This window comes from Aristolochia californica, unplaced genomic scaffold (assembly GCF_029961685.1).
Source record: "Aristolochia californica isolate CCGP_79_NKW_82.1479 unplaced genomic scaffold, dmAriCali1.0.hap1 SCAF_16, whole genome shotgun sequence".
Taxonomy (NCBI): Eukaryota; Viridiplantae; Streptophyta; class Magnoliopsida; order Piperales; family Aristolochiaceae; genus Aristolochia; species Aristolochia californica.
Genome location: NW_027181837.1, coordinates 19,084,620 through 19,100,171, shown reverse-complemented (window position 1 = coordinate 19,100,171; position 15,552 = coordinate 19,084,620). Strand labels below are relative to the sequence as shown.

The 15,552-nt window shown below is 43.0% G+C and overlaps 1 protein-coding gene across 1 annotated transcript in view; it reads right to left on the bottom strand.

Moving 5' to 3' along the window:
- LOC137952916 (pre-mRNA-splicing factor ATP-dependent RNA helicase DEAH1-like) overlaps nucleotides 1-15,552 on the bottom strand; it is a 39,800-nt gene that overhangs the window by 5,936 nt on the left and 18,312 nt on the right. The window contains exons 21-23 of the mRNA XM_068800027.1: nucleotides 2,797-2,863; nucleotides 1,623-2,663; nucleotides 1,020-1,082 (exon numbers count right to left, since the gene is read on the bottom strand). Of these exons, the coding sequence (XP_068656128.1) occupies nucleotides 1,020-1,082; nucleotides 1,623-2,663; nucleotides 2,797-2,863 (1,171 nt within the window). The remainder of the gene's footprint in view (nucleotides 1-1,019; nucleotides 1,083-1,622; nucleotides 2,664-2,796; nucleotides 2,864-15,552) is intronic.

The window sequence follows — 15,552 nt, the reverse complement described above, 5'->3', positions numbered from 1 at the left end:
TAGCTGAATGTTTAAGAGACTCCAGTAGAGGAAATACAGAACATAATACTTAGCTCAAAATACAAAAGTGCAGTCTATAGTTATTTTGATCGAAATTGCAAATCCACTTGCAGTAAAAGAAGAAAATGTCACAACTTGAATAACATGTCAACCTCTGATCGGAAGTCATTTGTCTCTTCTGTTTTTCTTTTATCCTCAATCTCTCTCTCTATATTCCATTATCCTGATTTGACATCCAACCATGCAAATGATGATACATCACCCAAGTAAAATGTTTTTGCTTGTCCATACAACTGTCATTACCAAAGCTCTGACTTGCACAGACACGTGTTACCCAGACAACTCTTAAATGAGCTTCAAAATTTAACAGTCCAACTTAACTTTCTTTGCCTTATAAATAAAAGTAGAAAAGAAACTGAAAGAGCTCCAATAAGGGACCCTCGTTATTAGTTGGTGTTTGGGGAAAAAGGACCCTCTTTGGCATCATTGGTCAATTTTCTTAAAATCAAGGATGTGAGTCTGATCGTGTTTTAAATGACCCACAAATGATCATGCTGATTCTTTTATCTAAAGAGGTTACCCTCAGACTCCCACCCTCTGATTGTATGCACTTGACTTCAGGCTTTGGAATGAATGCGCCTTTTTCAAAAAGAAAAAAATAAGGGACCCAAAATGTTACAAGTAACTCAAGACAGCATATAGACTAGAATTATTTTGGGTTTTTAAAATGAGAATTGTCTTTTTCTCTCACTTTTTTGTTTTCTTAAATGACAAAATCTCTTCCTTCATCCCTTATTAATAAAATGCTCACCATTTATTTTAAAAAAAAAAGACATAAAAGAATAACAGGGAAAAGCTACCAACCTACAGTGAAATCATGGATGACACAAGAAAAACTAAATATACAAATGTCAAGAAACCAATAGCTAGATTCCCTTTTAATACATAAGAAGGATGTGACTCTGAATCTTTAAACATACCCACAAATAAAATCACCAAAAATGGAAACTAGAACACACCTGAATGTAGTTTTCATAACACCATTGTGTAGAGTAATTTGTTTCTCTCCATGAATCATAGACCTGGAAGAGTCAAACAAAACTATGAAATAAAAAAGATCTAAATTGCTCAATGGAAAACAAATTTACGACCTTCAGGTTCAAACCAATAGCACTACACTAGTACTACGATGGTACTAGGGTGTATGGATTGGGCCTTTGGTTCAACGGCCAGTGCTTCACAAAAATAACCAGCTGGACAAACCAAAAGTGTGTAGCCTCAGAACCATGATAAATGGACCGATTAAATGTCAAAGCCTCATCTAGTTCAGTAGAAATTTTGAAGGTTAGCCTTCCTTAAGAAATTACCCTTCAAAAAATTGGTCCAATCAGCCAATTGAGAAGCCATAACCATAACATGCTAGCCAGGTGTATCTAATGCATGCATTGCTTGAGACTAGAAGTAAATACAAAATCTGTGTCTATCCAGTAAAATCACCGTATGCAGCAAAAATGTTGTTTAACTCCAGATAGTGAAATTAACCACCTATCCATAATGTTGATTTTTATAATATAAGCACAATAGAATACCAACAATGAAAAGGCATCAAGGATCAAACAAACCTTCAGCAACGCAAAATGGTCTCCCACATTCCCGGTGTGGAAATTCATCCTTGCATTGTCAGCATGAACTTGTTTGTCCTTAGGTCGGTAAAAAATTGAATTCCCAACAGAAAGCATTGCAGCAATTGAAATAATATCCTCTGAACACTTATATTTATCTGAAGCTACAATCATCTTCGACAGCATTGGGTCAAGGGGAAATTCAGCCATCCTTCTTCCCACTTTTGTCAGCTCTCCAACACTATTTAGTGCACTAAGGGCATAAAGCATTTCAAGAGCTTTAAGTAATGCTTCAGCTGGTGGAGGATCCATGAAATCAAAAGTGTACAAGTCATTAATACCCAGGCTCTTAAGTGTGAGAACGACATTTGCAAGGTTAGTCCTCTGTATCTCTGGCACAGTATTATCTTCTAAATCATTGTGGTAGTTATAGGCAGTATATAAGCGGAAGCATTTACCAGGGCCTGTTCGTCCTGACCTGCCGGCTCTCTGGTTTGCAGAGGCTTTAGATATGGGATTAACAAGTAGTGACTCCATACCAGTCCGAGGGTTATATGATTTAATCTTACAGAAACCAGGATCTATCACATATTTAATTCCATCAATTGTTAATGATGTTTCCGCAATATTAGTAGCCAAAACAACTTTGCGGGCACCTTCAGGAGTTGGTTCAAAAATCTTAGATTGAAGCTCTGTTGGAAGGTTTGCGTATATAGGACAGATTATAAGTTCAGCTATTTTTGTCCCTAAAGACCGGGTTCGGTACTTGAGATTCTCTTCTGCTGTTTCAATCTCCTCTTGCCCAGTGAGAAAGACAAGAATATCACCAGGGGATTGAGTAACATGTATCTGAAGGACGGTCACAATTGCAGCATCCAAATAATCTGCTTCAGGTGATTTTGTGTAATGAATATCCACAGGATATCTTCTCCCTGGTATACTAAAAATGGGAGCCGAGTCAAAGTAATCACTAAACTTCTCAGCATCTAGTGTAGCACTTGAAATCAGTAACTTCAGATCGGTTCTAAAGCGAGAAATATCCTAAAACACGTGGAATTTAAGTTAGCATGCTAATAAATAATAAGAAATTCAAAAGAAAATAAATGAATAAAGGAAGGGGGAAGGAATCACGGAAATTGAAATAAAAACAAATGTGCAAGAGATTTTTGCTTACCTTAACTAAGCCAAATAAAATATCAGTTGAAAGTGTCCGCTCGTGTGCCTCATCCACCATAATTACACTGAAATTATCCCAAAAACAAAACAATTATAAGGACATAGTGCTACACATAGATGGAAAGGATTGGTGTCTGACGGTAAACTTGTAATCGCTCTTCTCTGGTCTGAAGAAAGAGAGCCTAATGTTAGTAGTTAGTTACGTCATGGACATCATTATTTGTATTCAACTGTTAGTTTGAGTAGGTTAGGGGAGAAGGGTATGTTAGACATTGGTTTAAGTGGCAGTAAGGGGAGAAGGGCATACCAGTCATTGTATGTTATATTATAAGGGAATGAGACACAAGGGGGGCGTGGGTGTCAACCAATCCTGTGTCAGAGTTTTTTTTTAAGTTGAAAGCATGCAGGCACACGAGAGGCTCATGCATGTGCCTCTCTTCCCTTTCTATTCTTTCAATTTCTTCTAGTCCCAAATTGACAATGGGCACCTTTTGTGTATAAATACTTCTCCACCTTCTACCTTCTTTGAATGCATGTGAGAGAGGCATACGTGCGTGCGTGCGAGGTGCCCATGTGTGCATAATCTCGCACGTGTGTGGTTTGCCCCACACATTCACACGTGTGTTCGGATGAATTTTTTTAAATGATCGAACCAATCTGACCATTAGGATGAATGAGGATCAGAGCTGTTAGATGCAAACGATTACAAATCCAAACCATTGGAATGACGATCACAGATCTGAATCATCGGATCATGTAGTTACAGATCTGAACTGTTGGATCATGTGGTTTTAGATCTGAACCATCAGATCAAACGATTCCAGATCTGAACCATCATATCAAAGCATTTACAGATCTGAACGGTCAGATTATATCAAAGCGGTTACAGATATAGACGGTCACATCAATCCAAAAATAAAGGAGTGGAGTTTCTTGGAAGGGGTAGAAAGCTCTATAAATAGAGCTATAGAACCTGAGAGAGATACAGATAAGAAAATGTGAGCTCTGAAAAGCATTCTGAAAAGAGGAAAGTGTTCTTCATGTTCTTGACAAAAGTTCAAAGTGTTCTTAAGAGAAAAGGAGGAAAAAATTTCGTTCGATCTGGTTCGGGCAGTCAAAAAACCTCCTGCAAAAGTTTGTGGGCATGCTTAGTATTGTGCATGTCTAGGAGGGAAAAAAGGTTTGCTGTATCTTGGGGAAGGATCACCAGCATCCATTGTGAAGCAGTTCGACAAAGAGGTACGCATCAGCACCAGCCTATTTACTTGGGTTTCATTAAAGTATTATTTAAATTTTTGTGAGTGTATATTTATTTCCAACATCCTAATCTTTTCCTCCCCTCTTCCATGTGCCAACTCACTTGGCTCTCTCTCATCTCTCGAATCCTTTCTCCTTAAATTCAAGATTTATCAAATTCTACATTATGTTTAGCGATTGGATTTAGCTTGGGTTTGGTTTGGAGTCGCGATGAGGTGACGTCAACGCCTGATGTCGGACCCCCCCCCCCCCCCCCCCCCCCCCCTTTCCTCGACAACAGGGGAGCAGGAGAGTGACGTGCACCGACTTCCCCTCCCTGGAATAACCGACAAAGTGGAGACTCCAGCTACAGGGACTCATCAGAGGCAAGAGGACCGCGGTAAACTGCTGGCGACGGAGGATGATGGTCCGTGGAGCACGGAGAAAGGAAGGTTTGCGGGGAGGAAAGGAAATTTTAAAATGGGAGACTCATCGTGGATTTACGGCGAGTCTGAGATCTCACGGGCCCTAAAGCAAGGCCGAAGTGCTAAGGTAATCCGAATCACGATGCGGAATGGGCGAAGAAGTTCCTTCATCTCAATCCCCCTAGCCTCTATCTCGGATTTTGCTCGATGCTTTGAAGATGGAGACACCGGAAGTGCACCAAGATTCCGTGAAATCCGAATCGGGGAGGTCTCTTTCTCCCTTTTCGTGTTTCGAAAAAAGGGGATTAGAGAGCTCAAGATAATCCAAAGAAGAGAGATTACCATCATGGCACGCGTCTACCTACCGGAAACTCTTGGACCTTCTCACTCCTGGAAAGAGTTGCGAAACTCGATCCTAGCCATCGGTGAGAAGTTTGCCGAGTTTCCTCTGCCGAGAAATATAAAAAATCACCCCCCCCCCCCCCTTCCAATTCCCATCCGGGAAAACCCCACCGCTAAACCACCAATCCAAAGAAACATCTCTATAACACCCCCCCAAAAAATCCCCCACCCTTCTGTCTAGACCCCGACCATAAACTTGCCCCCCAACATTTTTGAAAATGGGAAATTAAAGCTCAGCGCCAGCCTAATTGTGGAGTCTTCCTCTGAGTGCTGGAATAGCACAAACCTCACTCAATGGTTCGGCGAGTCCTTCATACTTCAGCCCAAAATAGCGTGGATGGAACCCCGGAAATGCTGGTTCTTCCCAAAGCGAGGGAGGAGGCAGAAGAAATTCTGAAAAATAGGAAATGGCTGCAACAAGAGGATATATTTGTGTTGATGTGGGAAGTAACCCCGGTGTGTCAACCTCTCGGCCAATGGGTTTCGATCTGAGGTCTCCCGATAGAACAATGGACGATTTTCAACACATTCGGAAAGCTTATACAGTGGTCGGACACCACGTCGGAGGGTTCAAAGCTCGACGTTGCAACGGCTTTTGTAGACCCAAACTCCTGTTGGATAGAGCCTTGCTTTCTAAAATTGATTTTCAGTGATGAGTTTGTGTGGATAAAGGTGTCCTTCGGGGAACCTTGTCTTTTGAGGCCACCGAAGTGTTGTAAGACGCGAAAGAGAAGCAGCACCCCTGAGTTCACAGCCTGTACGCCTCCCAAATGAGTCAACTCAGTGGACACCCAACAGGATCCCTCTCGCTCAGGTGAGTCCACATCGCTCCTAAGTTTTGACTCAAACTCAAACTCGATTTTGAACTCAATGGGAAGTTTTTTTAGAATCATCTCGATCCTGAGTAACGATGCTCCCTTGTCAAAAGATTTTAAATTAATCCCAGATTCCCAATCTGGAAAAACGGGTTTCGTGTCAGAAGTCTTTAAGCCAATCCCGCAATCCCAAAACGAAAAAGATGACAGCGTATCAGACTTCCCATCCAGCCTGTCCCTCCTAGTCTCTAATGCGAAATCCGCTCGTTCCCCGTTCAAAAATTTTCAAAATTCAAATTTGAAGAGTCATGTGAGTATCCTGAGATTTGATCTCGTCTCGGCAATCAAGTCCACCCCAAATTCAATTTTAAATCCTGGTTCCCAAAAAGAGAATGAATCAGACCCCACCTCCTCGCTGCAGAACTCCAATACTGACTCCTCTCGTACTTCAGCCAATCCCTTGTCAGAAATGCCTGCCCCTTCGGCTTTTTTAAACCCCGAAAATACACTTTCCCTTGTGTTCGCTTCTTTATTCTCATCTTTCCCCAGACCTCTCACGAATCTTTTGTCCAATCCTCTCTTCCAGAAATGCCCTTCCAATATTTCTCCCTCGTATCAAGAGACCAATCCACAGGTGTTGAGACTATCTGGCAATCACGAGCACGTTGATCACCTCGGGAACATAAAAGGTCAAAAGGAGAGGTTTAATCTGAACCTCGAACCAAGCACCTCGCATGCACATCATCTCGAGGGCCCAACAATCCTCTCAAGATCTGACACCTCGAGCACTGAGAACACAAGGAGTCCTCATGAGAATAGAGCTCTCTACCCCTCAAACTTTGTCTCTTTCGGGGAATGGAATGAGCACATGCCCAGAGCTGCTCTCACTGACTTAAGTTTCCATCTTACTTCTATCGAGCAAGACCCCCTTCCTCCGAGCATAGAAAGGCCGACGGATCCCACCCCACCCATGCGCACTCACATGGAGCCTGGTCAGCCTGACCTTCCAGACTCAGAAAAATCCCCTCGCCGACACCCAGTCTCTCCCCTTGTCCTAGCTACATATCGAAGAAGAAGAAGACATTTGGAAAATGATTTACCGCAGAGAGAATCTATTCATCGTCCTGAGAGAAAGAATATTGCTCAACCTCCCCCTCCTCCAAATGATAGATCAACTCGTCTTGAGGAGGAACTCCAAGTGGAGCATCATAAATATGACGACGAGACATGGCAACACATGATGTGTTTGGCGCGCCTTATGGGCGTTGTTTATAAAGGTCAGTTGCATGGGGATAGTACCGCGTCGGGAGTCGAAAACCGAGGTAGCAAATGATTTTGCTATCTTGGAATGTCAGAGGGATTGGTGATGTCCGGAAGCACAACATGATATCAAGCTTCCTTTCTCAATTCAAGCCTTCTATAGTTATCTTCCAAGAAACAAAATGTCAAGAGATGACAGATGCCATTGCCAAGGAGCTTTGGTCGTGCCCCTCAATCAAGTGGGTAGCAGTTAATGCTATTGGTTACTCCAGTGGTATATTTGTATCCTGGGACTCGGCAATTTTTTACTCTATTAATGTCATTGAGGGTCGCTTCTCTCTGGGTAACCAGTTTAGAGATCTCTCCTCCGGCAGGATTTAGTGATCGTAGCCTATTCTAGGAAGAGCTCAGTTCGCTTCAGCAGAATTGGAATCTCCCGTGGATATTCGCAGGGGACGTCAATGCTATCAAATATTGCATGAGAAGAAACCTCCGTCATCTCGCATTTCGGCCTCTATGTGAGGCTTCTCAGACTTCATTGGCGGTTGTGGGTTGGATGAGATACCTCTGTCCGGGAAGAACTACACGTGGACTAACAGCCAGCAGCAACCCATCCTATCAAAATTGGACCGTTTCTTGGCTTGCCATGACTGGTTGCAGATGTATGGGAATGTTACTGGAAGAGTTCTCAATAAGGTAGGGTCTGATCATTGGCCTATTTTGCTGACCACCGTTTTTGAAAAATGGGGGCCCTCGCCTTTCCATTTCGAAAACTCATGGTTAATGGAGAAAATTTTGAAGCTCTTATTGATAGATGGTGGGTTGTGGATTCGAGCTTCGGTAGAAGGGAGTGGGCATTCCCTCTAAAGTTGCGATTCATAAAAGGAAAAATTAAGGAGTGGGCCATTAGTCGTCATGCCTCTTTGGTTGCCGAGAAGGCCTCCCTCCTTTCTCAGATCGCGGATCTAGACCAGGTAGAGGAACAAAGGTACTTAACTTCTGATGAATTTTCGTTCCAAGATTCTCCAAATTATAATCTCAATATCATCCTGCACCAAGAGAAGATTTGGTGGAAGCAAAGAGCCAGATTTAAATGGCTAAAGGGAGATGCGAATACTAAATTTTTCTATGTCGTCGTTTTGGCAAAGAGGAGATCCAATCGAATTACTTCATTATGTATTAATAATGAGGTAACGTCATGTCGGACCACAATTACTAATTAGTTGATTAAGTTTTTTACAGATTTATATTCATAAGAGTGCCCCAATAAGCCAAAGTTTCAACACATTAACTTCTTTCGTCTCTCCATAGCAGCCACCTCACTAATAGAATCTCCTTTCTCTTTGGACTAAATTGAGCGGACCGTCTTGGGCATGGAGAGTGATAGGGCCCCTGGCCCTGATGGTTTTAATGGAGATTTTTTGAAAAAAAATTGGTCTTGTCTCAAGGAAGATACCATTGCTATGATCCATCGATTTTTCATAAATGGCATCACCTTCCACAGCATTGGTGCATCGTTTATCATTTTGGTTCCAAAGAAAGCAAGTGTTGAGAAACCAAAGGATTTTCGCTCTATCAGTCTTGTTACGAGTGCATACAAAATTATTGCGAGAATCCTGACCCACCGTTTAAAGGTATTGTTCCCTATCGTTATCCACAAAGGGCAAGGCGCTTTCCTTAAGGGGAGAGAAATTTTAGATTCCACAATGGCAGCACATGAGCTTATGGACCACTTCAGGCGTAACCAAGACCCGAGAATCGCCCTTAAACTTGATCTTGAAAAAGCTTTCGACAGAGTTAACTGGATCTTGCTTGATGAGACAATGGAAAAAATGGGCTTTGGAGAAAAATGGCGATTTTGGATCAAAAGTTGTGTGGGCTCGGCATCCTACTCTCTGATCCTCAATGGTTCAGTCTGTATGCATTTCAAAAGCACCAGGGGGATCAAACAAGGTGACCCTCTCTCTCCGCTCCTATTCAACATAGTAGCAGAATTCCTCTCTGCTATGTTCTATTCGGCGGTTGATCTTGGATGGCTCCCCCCCACTAGCCCCCAACAGGCTTTTAATATTCCTCTATTGCAGTATGCGGACGATACTATTATATTTGGAATCGGAGATATGGATAGTGCAAGGAAGATCAAAGTAGTATTGGGGCTTTTTGAAATAGCATCTGGGCAGAAAGTTAATTGGGGGAAAACCTTTCTCATAGGATTTAATGTGGCCCAGAGATTCTTGCAGAGATGGCGAATTTATTTGGTTGCTCAACGACCACTCTTCCAGCAACGTATCTTGGCCACCCCCTCTTCCATGGGCGTATTTCCCAAAGTTTATGGAACCCGGTGGTCGAAAAGATTGAGTCTTGGTTAGCAACCTGGAAGGGGTGTCTTCTCAGCAAGGCAGACAGACTAATCCTCCTTAAGTCTTGTATTGTGGGCATCCCAAACTATGTTTTATCCTTTATACCTTGCCCTCTTTTGTATGCAAAGCCATGGATAAAATGAAAAGAAGGTTTCTCAGGAGGGGATCAAGTGATTCTTTTAAATACCACATGGTCAGATGGGATGAAGTATGTCTGCCTAAGAGATTGGGTGGATTGGGGATTCGGAAATCAAAGGAAATGAACAAAGCTTTGCTACTTAAATGGATATGGAAGTTCAACACAAATTCTTCTAACCTTTGGAAGGATATGGTTTGTGTCAAGCTGGGTTAGAAATCTTCATGGTGGATGTCCGGAGGAAATCAGAGAGAGCTATCCTCAATATGGAGATCTCTTTACTCGCTTCTTCATAAATTCTCCTTAGTCTATAGATTCTTTGTTGGCAGCGAAAGATCTCTTAAATTCTGGGATGATTGGTGGACAGGGCAGGAACCTTTGCGGAACTATTTCAGGAATCTATTCCTTCTCTCCACACAAAGGGAGATTTCAATAGCCGATGCCTTTGAGGGGGGGGTGGTCTGAGCCTACATCCCCGAATGGGTCTTTCTGATACAGAGGCCTTGGAAGCAAGCTGTTTATTGGTTTCTTTGAATTTTGTCAGAGTGAGGCCTTCTGCTGCAGACAAGCTCATTTGGTGGCCTGACAAAAGCGGAAAATTCTCAGTTTCATTCGCATACAGATACATTAATGGTTGGGATTCGACGCAAAGAGGGCATGATATCTACTTCGTTTGGCGCCTTTGTGCTCTTCCAGAGATAAAATTCTTCATGTGGAGTGTTTGCCAAAGTAAGATTCTCACGGCAGATGTGCTTAGAAGAAGGGGTCGCCCATCTATAGACCACCTATGTCCTTTTTGCAACGCTAAGGCCTAATCCACCAGCCATACTCTGCTCCAGTGCCAGTTCTCATGGAATGTGTGGACCTCTGTCCTATGCAAGTTGGGGTTGCAATTCTGTATATTTGCTGATCTGATATGTTTTAGCAAGTCGATCATTGGCTATCCCCTTCCTGGTCTTGGTAAAGTGATGATCTCCGCTTGCGCCAGTTTCATGCCTTGGGGGCTTTGGAATGAACGTAACCGAAGGCGTTTCGATGCTAAAAGTAAATCTGAGGTAATAGCAGAAAGAGTGACGGGGCAAATCTCCACCTGGCTCTGACTAAGAAGTCCTTTTGCTCTTTCAAGGGCACCTCCATCCGTGATAGCTGGAGCAATCTGGCAAGGATGCACTTTGGGACCAAGGTTCAAGTAATGAAGGAATGGACTCCCCCGGAGGTTGGTTACCTAAAGTTGAATTTTGATGGCTCTTCTCTGGACAATCCGGGGGCACTGGCTTGGGGGGTGTGATTTCGAATCCATCTGACAATCAGTGTCAGAGCAGGAAAGAATCAAATCTCGTCTTCGCTTGTCGTCCTATCTCAGAGCCGCCCTGAGAATCCCGATCTGAGCTTCGCGTCAGAGCTGTTGGACGAAACCCTCGGCTGAAGCTCTGTTTTTCTGCCGTTTTTCGGAGAAGAGAGAGTCAGTGGGACTTTCGTTGTTGCCGTAACCGAGCGACGCCGTCTGTTGCCGGCACAAGGAGGCTCAGGACTCGGCATCGTGAGCACTGCCTTGCGACGCCGTCGCCGGAAGAGAGGAGCTTTGTTGTTCGTTGTTGATGCCGGAAGAATAGATCTCTCGGGACAGTGCGTTGTTGTGCCGTTGTTCGGCGTTGTTGCCAGAAGAGAGGGAAAACCTCTAAAGCAGACAGACAGGGTGTTTTTGAGGTAATTCTAATTTCATTCTAAATTAGAATTTTTATAGTTTGGTTCTGCGGTGTTTTGTTGATTGGGTGTTGGAGAATTTGAATGGATATATCGGGTAAATACAATATTGAGAAATATGATGGGAAGACGAGTTTTGCACTGTGGCAAGTGCGAATGGCTACTATTTTGTCGAGTCAAGGTGTCAAGGAGGCCATTTTTGGTCGAGATAAGTTGTTTGATGCAGTGACGGATAAGAAGTGGAGAGAAATGGATGATAAGGCGCTCTCCATTATCCAATTGTGTTTGAGCAATTCGACATTGCAAGAAGTCCTATCGGAGAAAACCACTAAGGGTTTGTGGGAAAAATTGAAGGACATCTACATGAAGAAGTCACTCACTAATCGGTTGCAGTTGAAGTTGCGCCTCTACACCCTTCGCATGGTTGAAGGTACATCAATTTCTGATCATATTTCGGAGTTTGTATCCATTTTGAATGATTTAGATAAAATTGATGCTAATGTATAGGATGAGGATCAAGCTCTTTTGTTATTGTGCTCATTACCTGCATCTTATAAAGCCTTTAGAGACATGTTGATTTATAGTAGAGACAAGATTTCTCTTGAGGATGTCAAAAGCAATTTACAAGTCAAGTTGCACATTGACAGTGAAATGACCATTGTTGAGAAAGGGAGTCAAGGTGTTGGTTTGGTTGTGGATCGGGGTAGGCCAAGGGACCGAAACTCGAATGATACAAGGACCCGTTCGAAGTCTAAACACAAGAATATGATGTGTTATTATTGTAAGAAGAAGGGACACATTAAGGCCGATTGTTTCAAGCTTAAAAACAAACAAAAGGCGGATACCAATGGTACTTCTTCAGAGGCCAATGTGGCCGAGTGTGACACGATTGATACTCTTTGTGTGGTAGATACCAACGTTGATGACAAGCATTGTTGGGTTAGGGATACGGGTGCTTCACAACACATGAATCCTAATAGAGATTGGTTTGAGACTTATGAGTCTATGGATGGTAAAGTGCTCATGAGGAACAACAATGTGTGTAAGGTTGCCGGAATTGGTTCGGTGACAATTAGGTTCCATGATGGAAAGGTCCGAAGATTAACGGGTGTGAGGCATATACCCGATTTGTCGAAAAATTTGATTTCTTTGGGGTCTCTTGAGAAAAAGGGATGCAAATTCCAAAGTGAAGGTGGAGTTCTTCGAGTTTCTAAAGGTGCTCTCACAATCATGAAGGCAAAGAGGATTGGAACTCTTTATTTCCTACAAGGTTCCATAGACATGGGCTCGGCCGCCATTGCGCGTTCGGGTACTATCTCGGATGTGGATGCTACAAGGTTGTGGCATATGAGATTGGGGCATATGAGCGAGAGAGGAATGACCATTTTGAGCAAGAGAGGTTTGTTGTGTGGCCAATGCACAGGAAATTTGGAGTTTTGTGAGCATTGTGTTTTTGGCAAGCATAAGAGGTTGAGCTTCTCCACGGCCATTCATTCGACCAAGGGAACATTGGACTACATTCATTCGGATCTTTGGGGACCTTCTCGTGAGCCATCCAAAGGTAATGGTTCTCGTAACATACTTACTTTCATTGATGATTTTTCAAGGAAGGTTTGGGTTTATTTTTTGAAAGAGAAAAGTGAAGTGTTTCGCACATTCGAAGAATGGAAATCACTTTTGGAAAACCAAACAGGAAAGAAAGTAAAGACGTTGAGAACCGATAACGGTTTAAAGTTTTGCAACCGGGAGTTTGATATTTTTTGTAAGACCGAAGGGATTGTTCGGCACAAGACGGTGGTCAACACTCCACAACAAAATGGTGTTGCAGAGAGGATGAATAGGACACTACTTGAGAGAGCTCGGAGTATGTTTTCCAATGCGGGTTTGGGTAAGGAGTTTTGGGCGGAAGCTGTCAACACGGTATGCCATTTGGTGAATCGTTCTCCTACCACTTCAATTGAGTGCAAAACGCCCGAGGAGGTGTGGTCGGGTAAGCCGGCCGATTATTCCAATTTGAGGGTGTTTGGTTGTCCCGCATATGCTCATGTGAATGAAGGAAAGTTGGAGCCTAGATCGAAGAAATGTGTTTTTCTTGGGTATCCCGAAAATGTGAAGGGGTATAGATTGTGGTATCCCAAATCATCCAAGTTTCTCATCAACGAGTTGGCAATGTTGAAAGCACAAGATGTTGCACCCGAGCTGACTATTGAGGAAAATGAGACGGTTACAAAGAAGGTGGAGTTTGAAGTGCCGGTCCAAGAAGGTGACGAGGTGATGTCACATGATGATGCCAATTTGGAGGAAGGCCAAGAAGATGCACAACCATATGCATTGGCAAGGGACCAAGCTAGAAGAGAAATTCAACCACCAACCAGGTATGGATACTCCATCTTCCTACAAGGAAGTCATTTCTTCTAAGGATGCGGCCAATTGGGTTGCCGCGATGAATGAAGAGTTATAATCCTTGCAACAAAATGAGACATGGTCTCTTGTGAAGCCTCCTAGTGGTAAGAGGATTGTGGGTTGCAAGTGGGTATACAAGAGGAAGATTGATGGCTCAAATCTCACGGTTTTACGATACAAGGCAAGGTTTGTGGCTAAAGGGTATAGCCAAGTCCAAGGTGTGGACTTCAATGATGTGTTCTCTCCCGTGGTAAGGCATACCTCCATTCGAGTTTTGCTCTCTTTGGTGGCAATAAAGGATTTGGAGTTGGAGCAAATGGATGTGAAAACTGCCTTCTTACATGGTAATTTGGAGGAGCAAATTTACATGAGTCAACTGGAGGGTTTTGAGGTGGCGAGAAAGGAGGACCGTGTGTGTCTTTTGAAGAAGTCCTTTTATGGCCTTAAGCAATCATCGCGGCAATGGTACAAGAAGTTCGACTCATTCATGGTGAGTATTGATTTTCACCGTTCCAATTATGATAGTTGTGTCTATTTCAAGAAGTTGGATGGTGGTGAGTTCATCTACTTGTTGCTCTATGTGGATGACATGTTGATTGCATCCTCAAACTTGAAAGAAGTTAGAAGGTTGAAAGAGCAATTAAGTTCGGCATTTGAGATGAAAGACTTGGGGGTTGCCAAAAGGATTCTCGGGATGGAGATCACAAGGGATCGGTCCAATAGAAAATTGTTTTTTTCACAAAAGAGTTTTGCCGAAAAAAGTGTTATGCCGGTTTGGCATGGAGACAGCTAAGGTTGTTTCAACTCCTCTTGCGGGGCATTTCAAGCTTTCAGCCGCTTTAAGCCCAAAATCCGATGATGAGAAGAAATATATGGAGAAGGTTCCATATTCGAGTGAGGTCGGGAGTCTCATGTACTTGATGGTGTGTACTCGACCCGACATTGCTCAAGCCGTTAGTGTGGTAAGTAGATATCTCTCGTCCCGGGAAAGGGCACTGGGCAACAATGAAGTGGATTTTTCGCTATTTGAGAGGTACCATTGATGCTCGTTTGGAGTTTGGAAATGGTAACAAGGCACTAATGGGTTTTGTGGATGCGGATTTTGCGGGTCATTTAGACAAGAGGCGTTCCTTGACGGGGTATGTTTTCACCCTTGAAGATTGTGGAATTAGTTGGAAGTCTACACTTCAAGCTACCGTTGCACTCTCAAGTACCGAAGCCGAATACATGGCAATTACAAAGGCTATCAAGGAAGCTATTTGGCTCAAGGCGTTTGTTGGCGAGATGTCTTCTATCGAAGGTCCTATTACGGTGCATTGTGACAACCAAAGCGCCATTCATTTGACAAAGGACCGCATGTACCATGAGAAGACAAAGCACATTGACATTCGGTATCATTTTGTTCGAGATGTGATCTCGGATGGGAAGGTTGTCGTGAAGAAGATTGGTACCGAGTCAAATCCAGCCAATATGCTCACAAAGCCTCTTCCAATTGCAAAATTCAAGTTTTACTCAAGTTTGGTGTCGGTTTGTTACTAGCATGTTGCTAGTGTATCTTTATGTTTACCTTTGTTTAGGTTATGTTTGCTTTATGCTTTTGTTTGCTTTAGATGCAATTTGGCTCAAGGTGGAGATTGTTATGTTTGATCCAAATTGTTGTGTGGGCCCAATGGGCCATGTATCTTATTTATACAGATTATGTAACCCTAAACTAAGAGTCGGAGTGAAAAATTAGAAAAATTAAAGGACTCATCGCTCTCGGTCTCTCTGTTCTCTCTTCCGTCTTCTTCTCAACCCAGAAAAACCGTTAAAAGGGGACTCCAATGTGGTCATTGGATGGTGCGAGCGTGCTTCCCTTCCGCCGTGGCAGCATTGGGACATCTTTCGGGAGATTTTAGATATTACCTCACTATTTTCTTGTATTTGGTCTCACATTCCAAGATCTACAAATTCGGCAACAGATGTACTTGCCAAGCAGGGAGCGTCCCTTCAATCTCTTGTTGTTAGGGATCT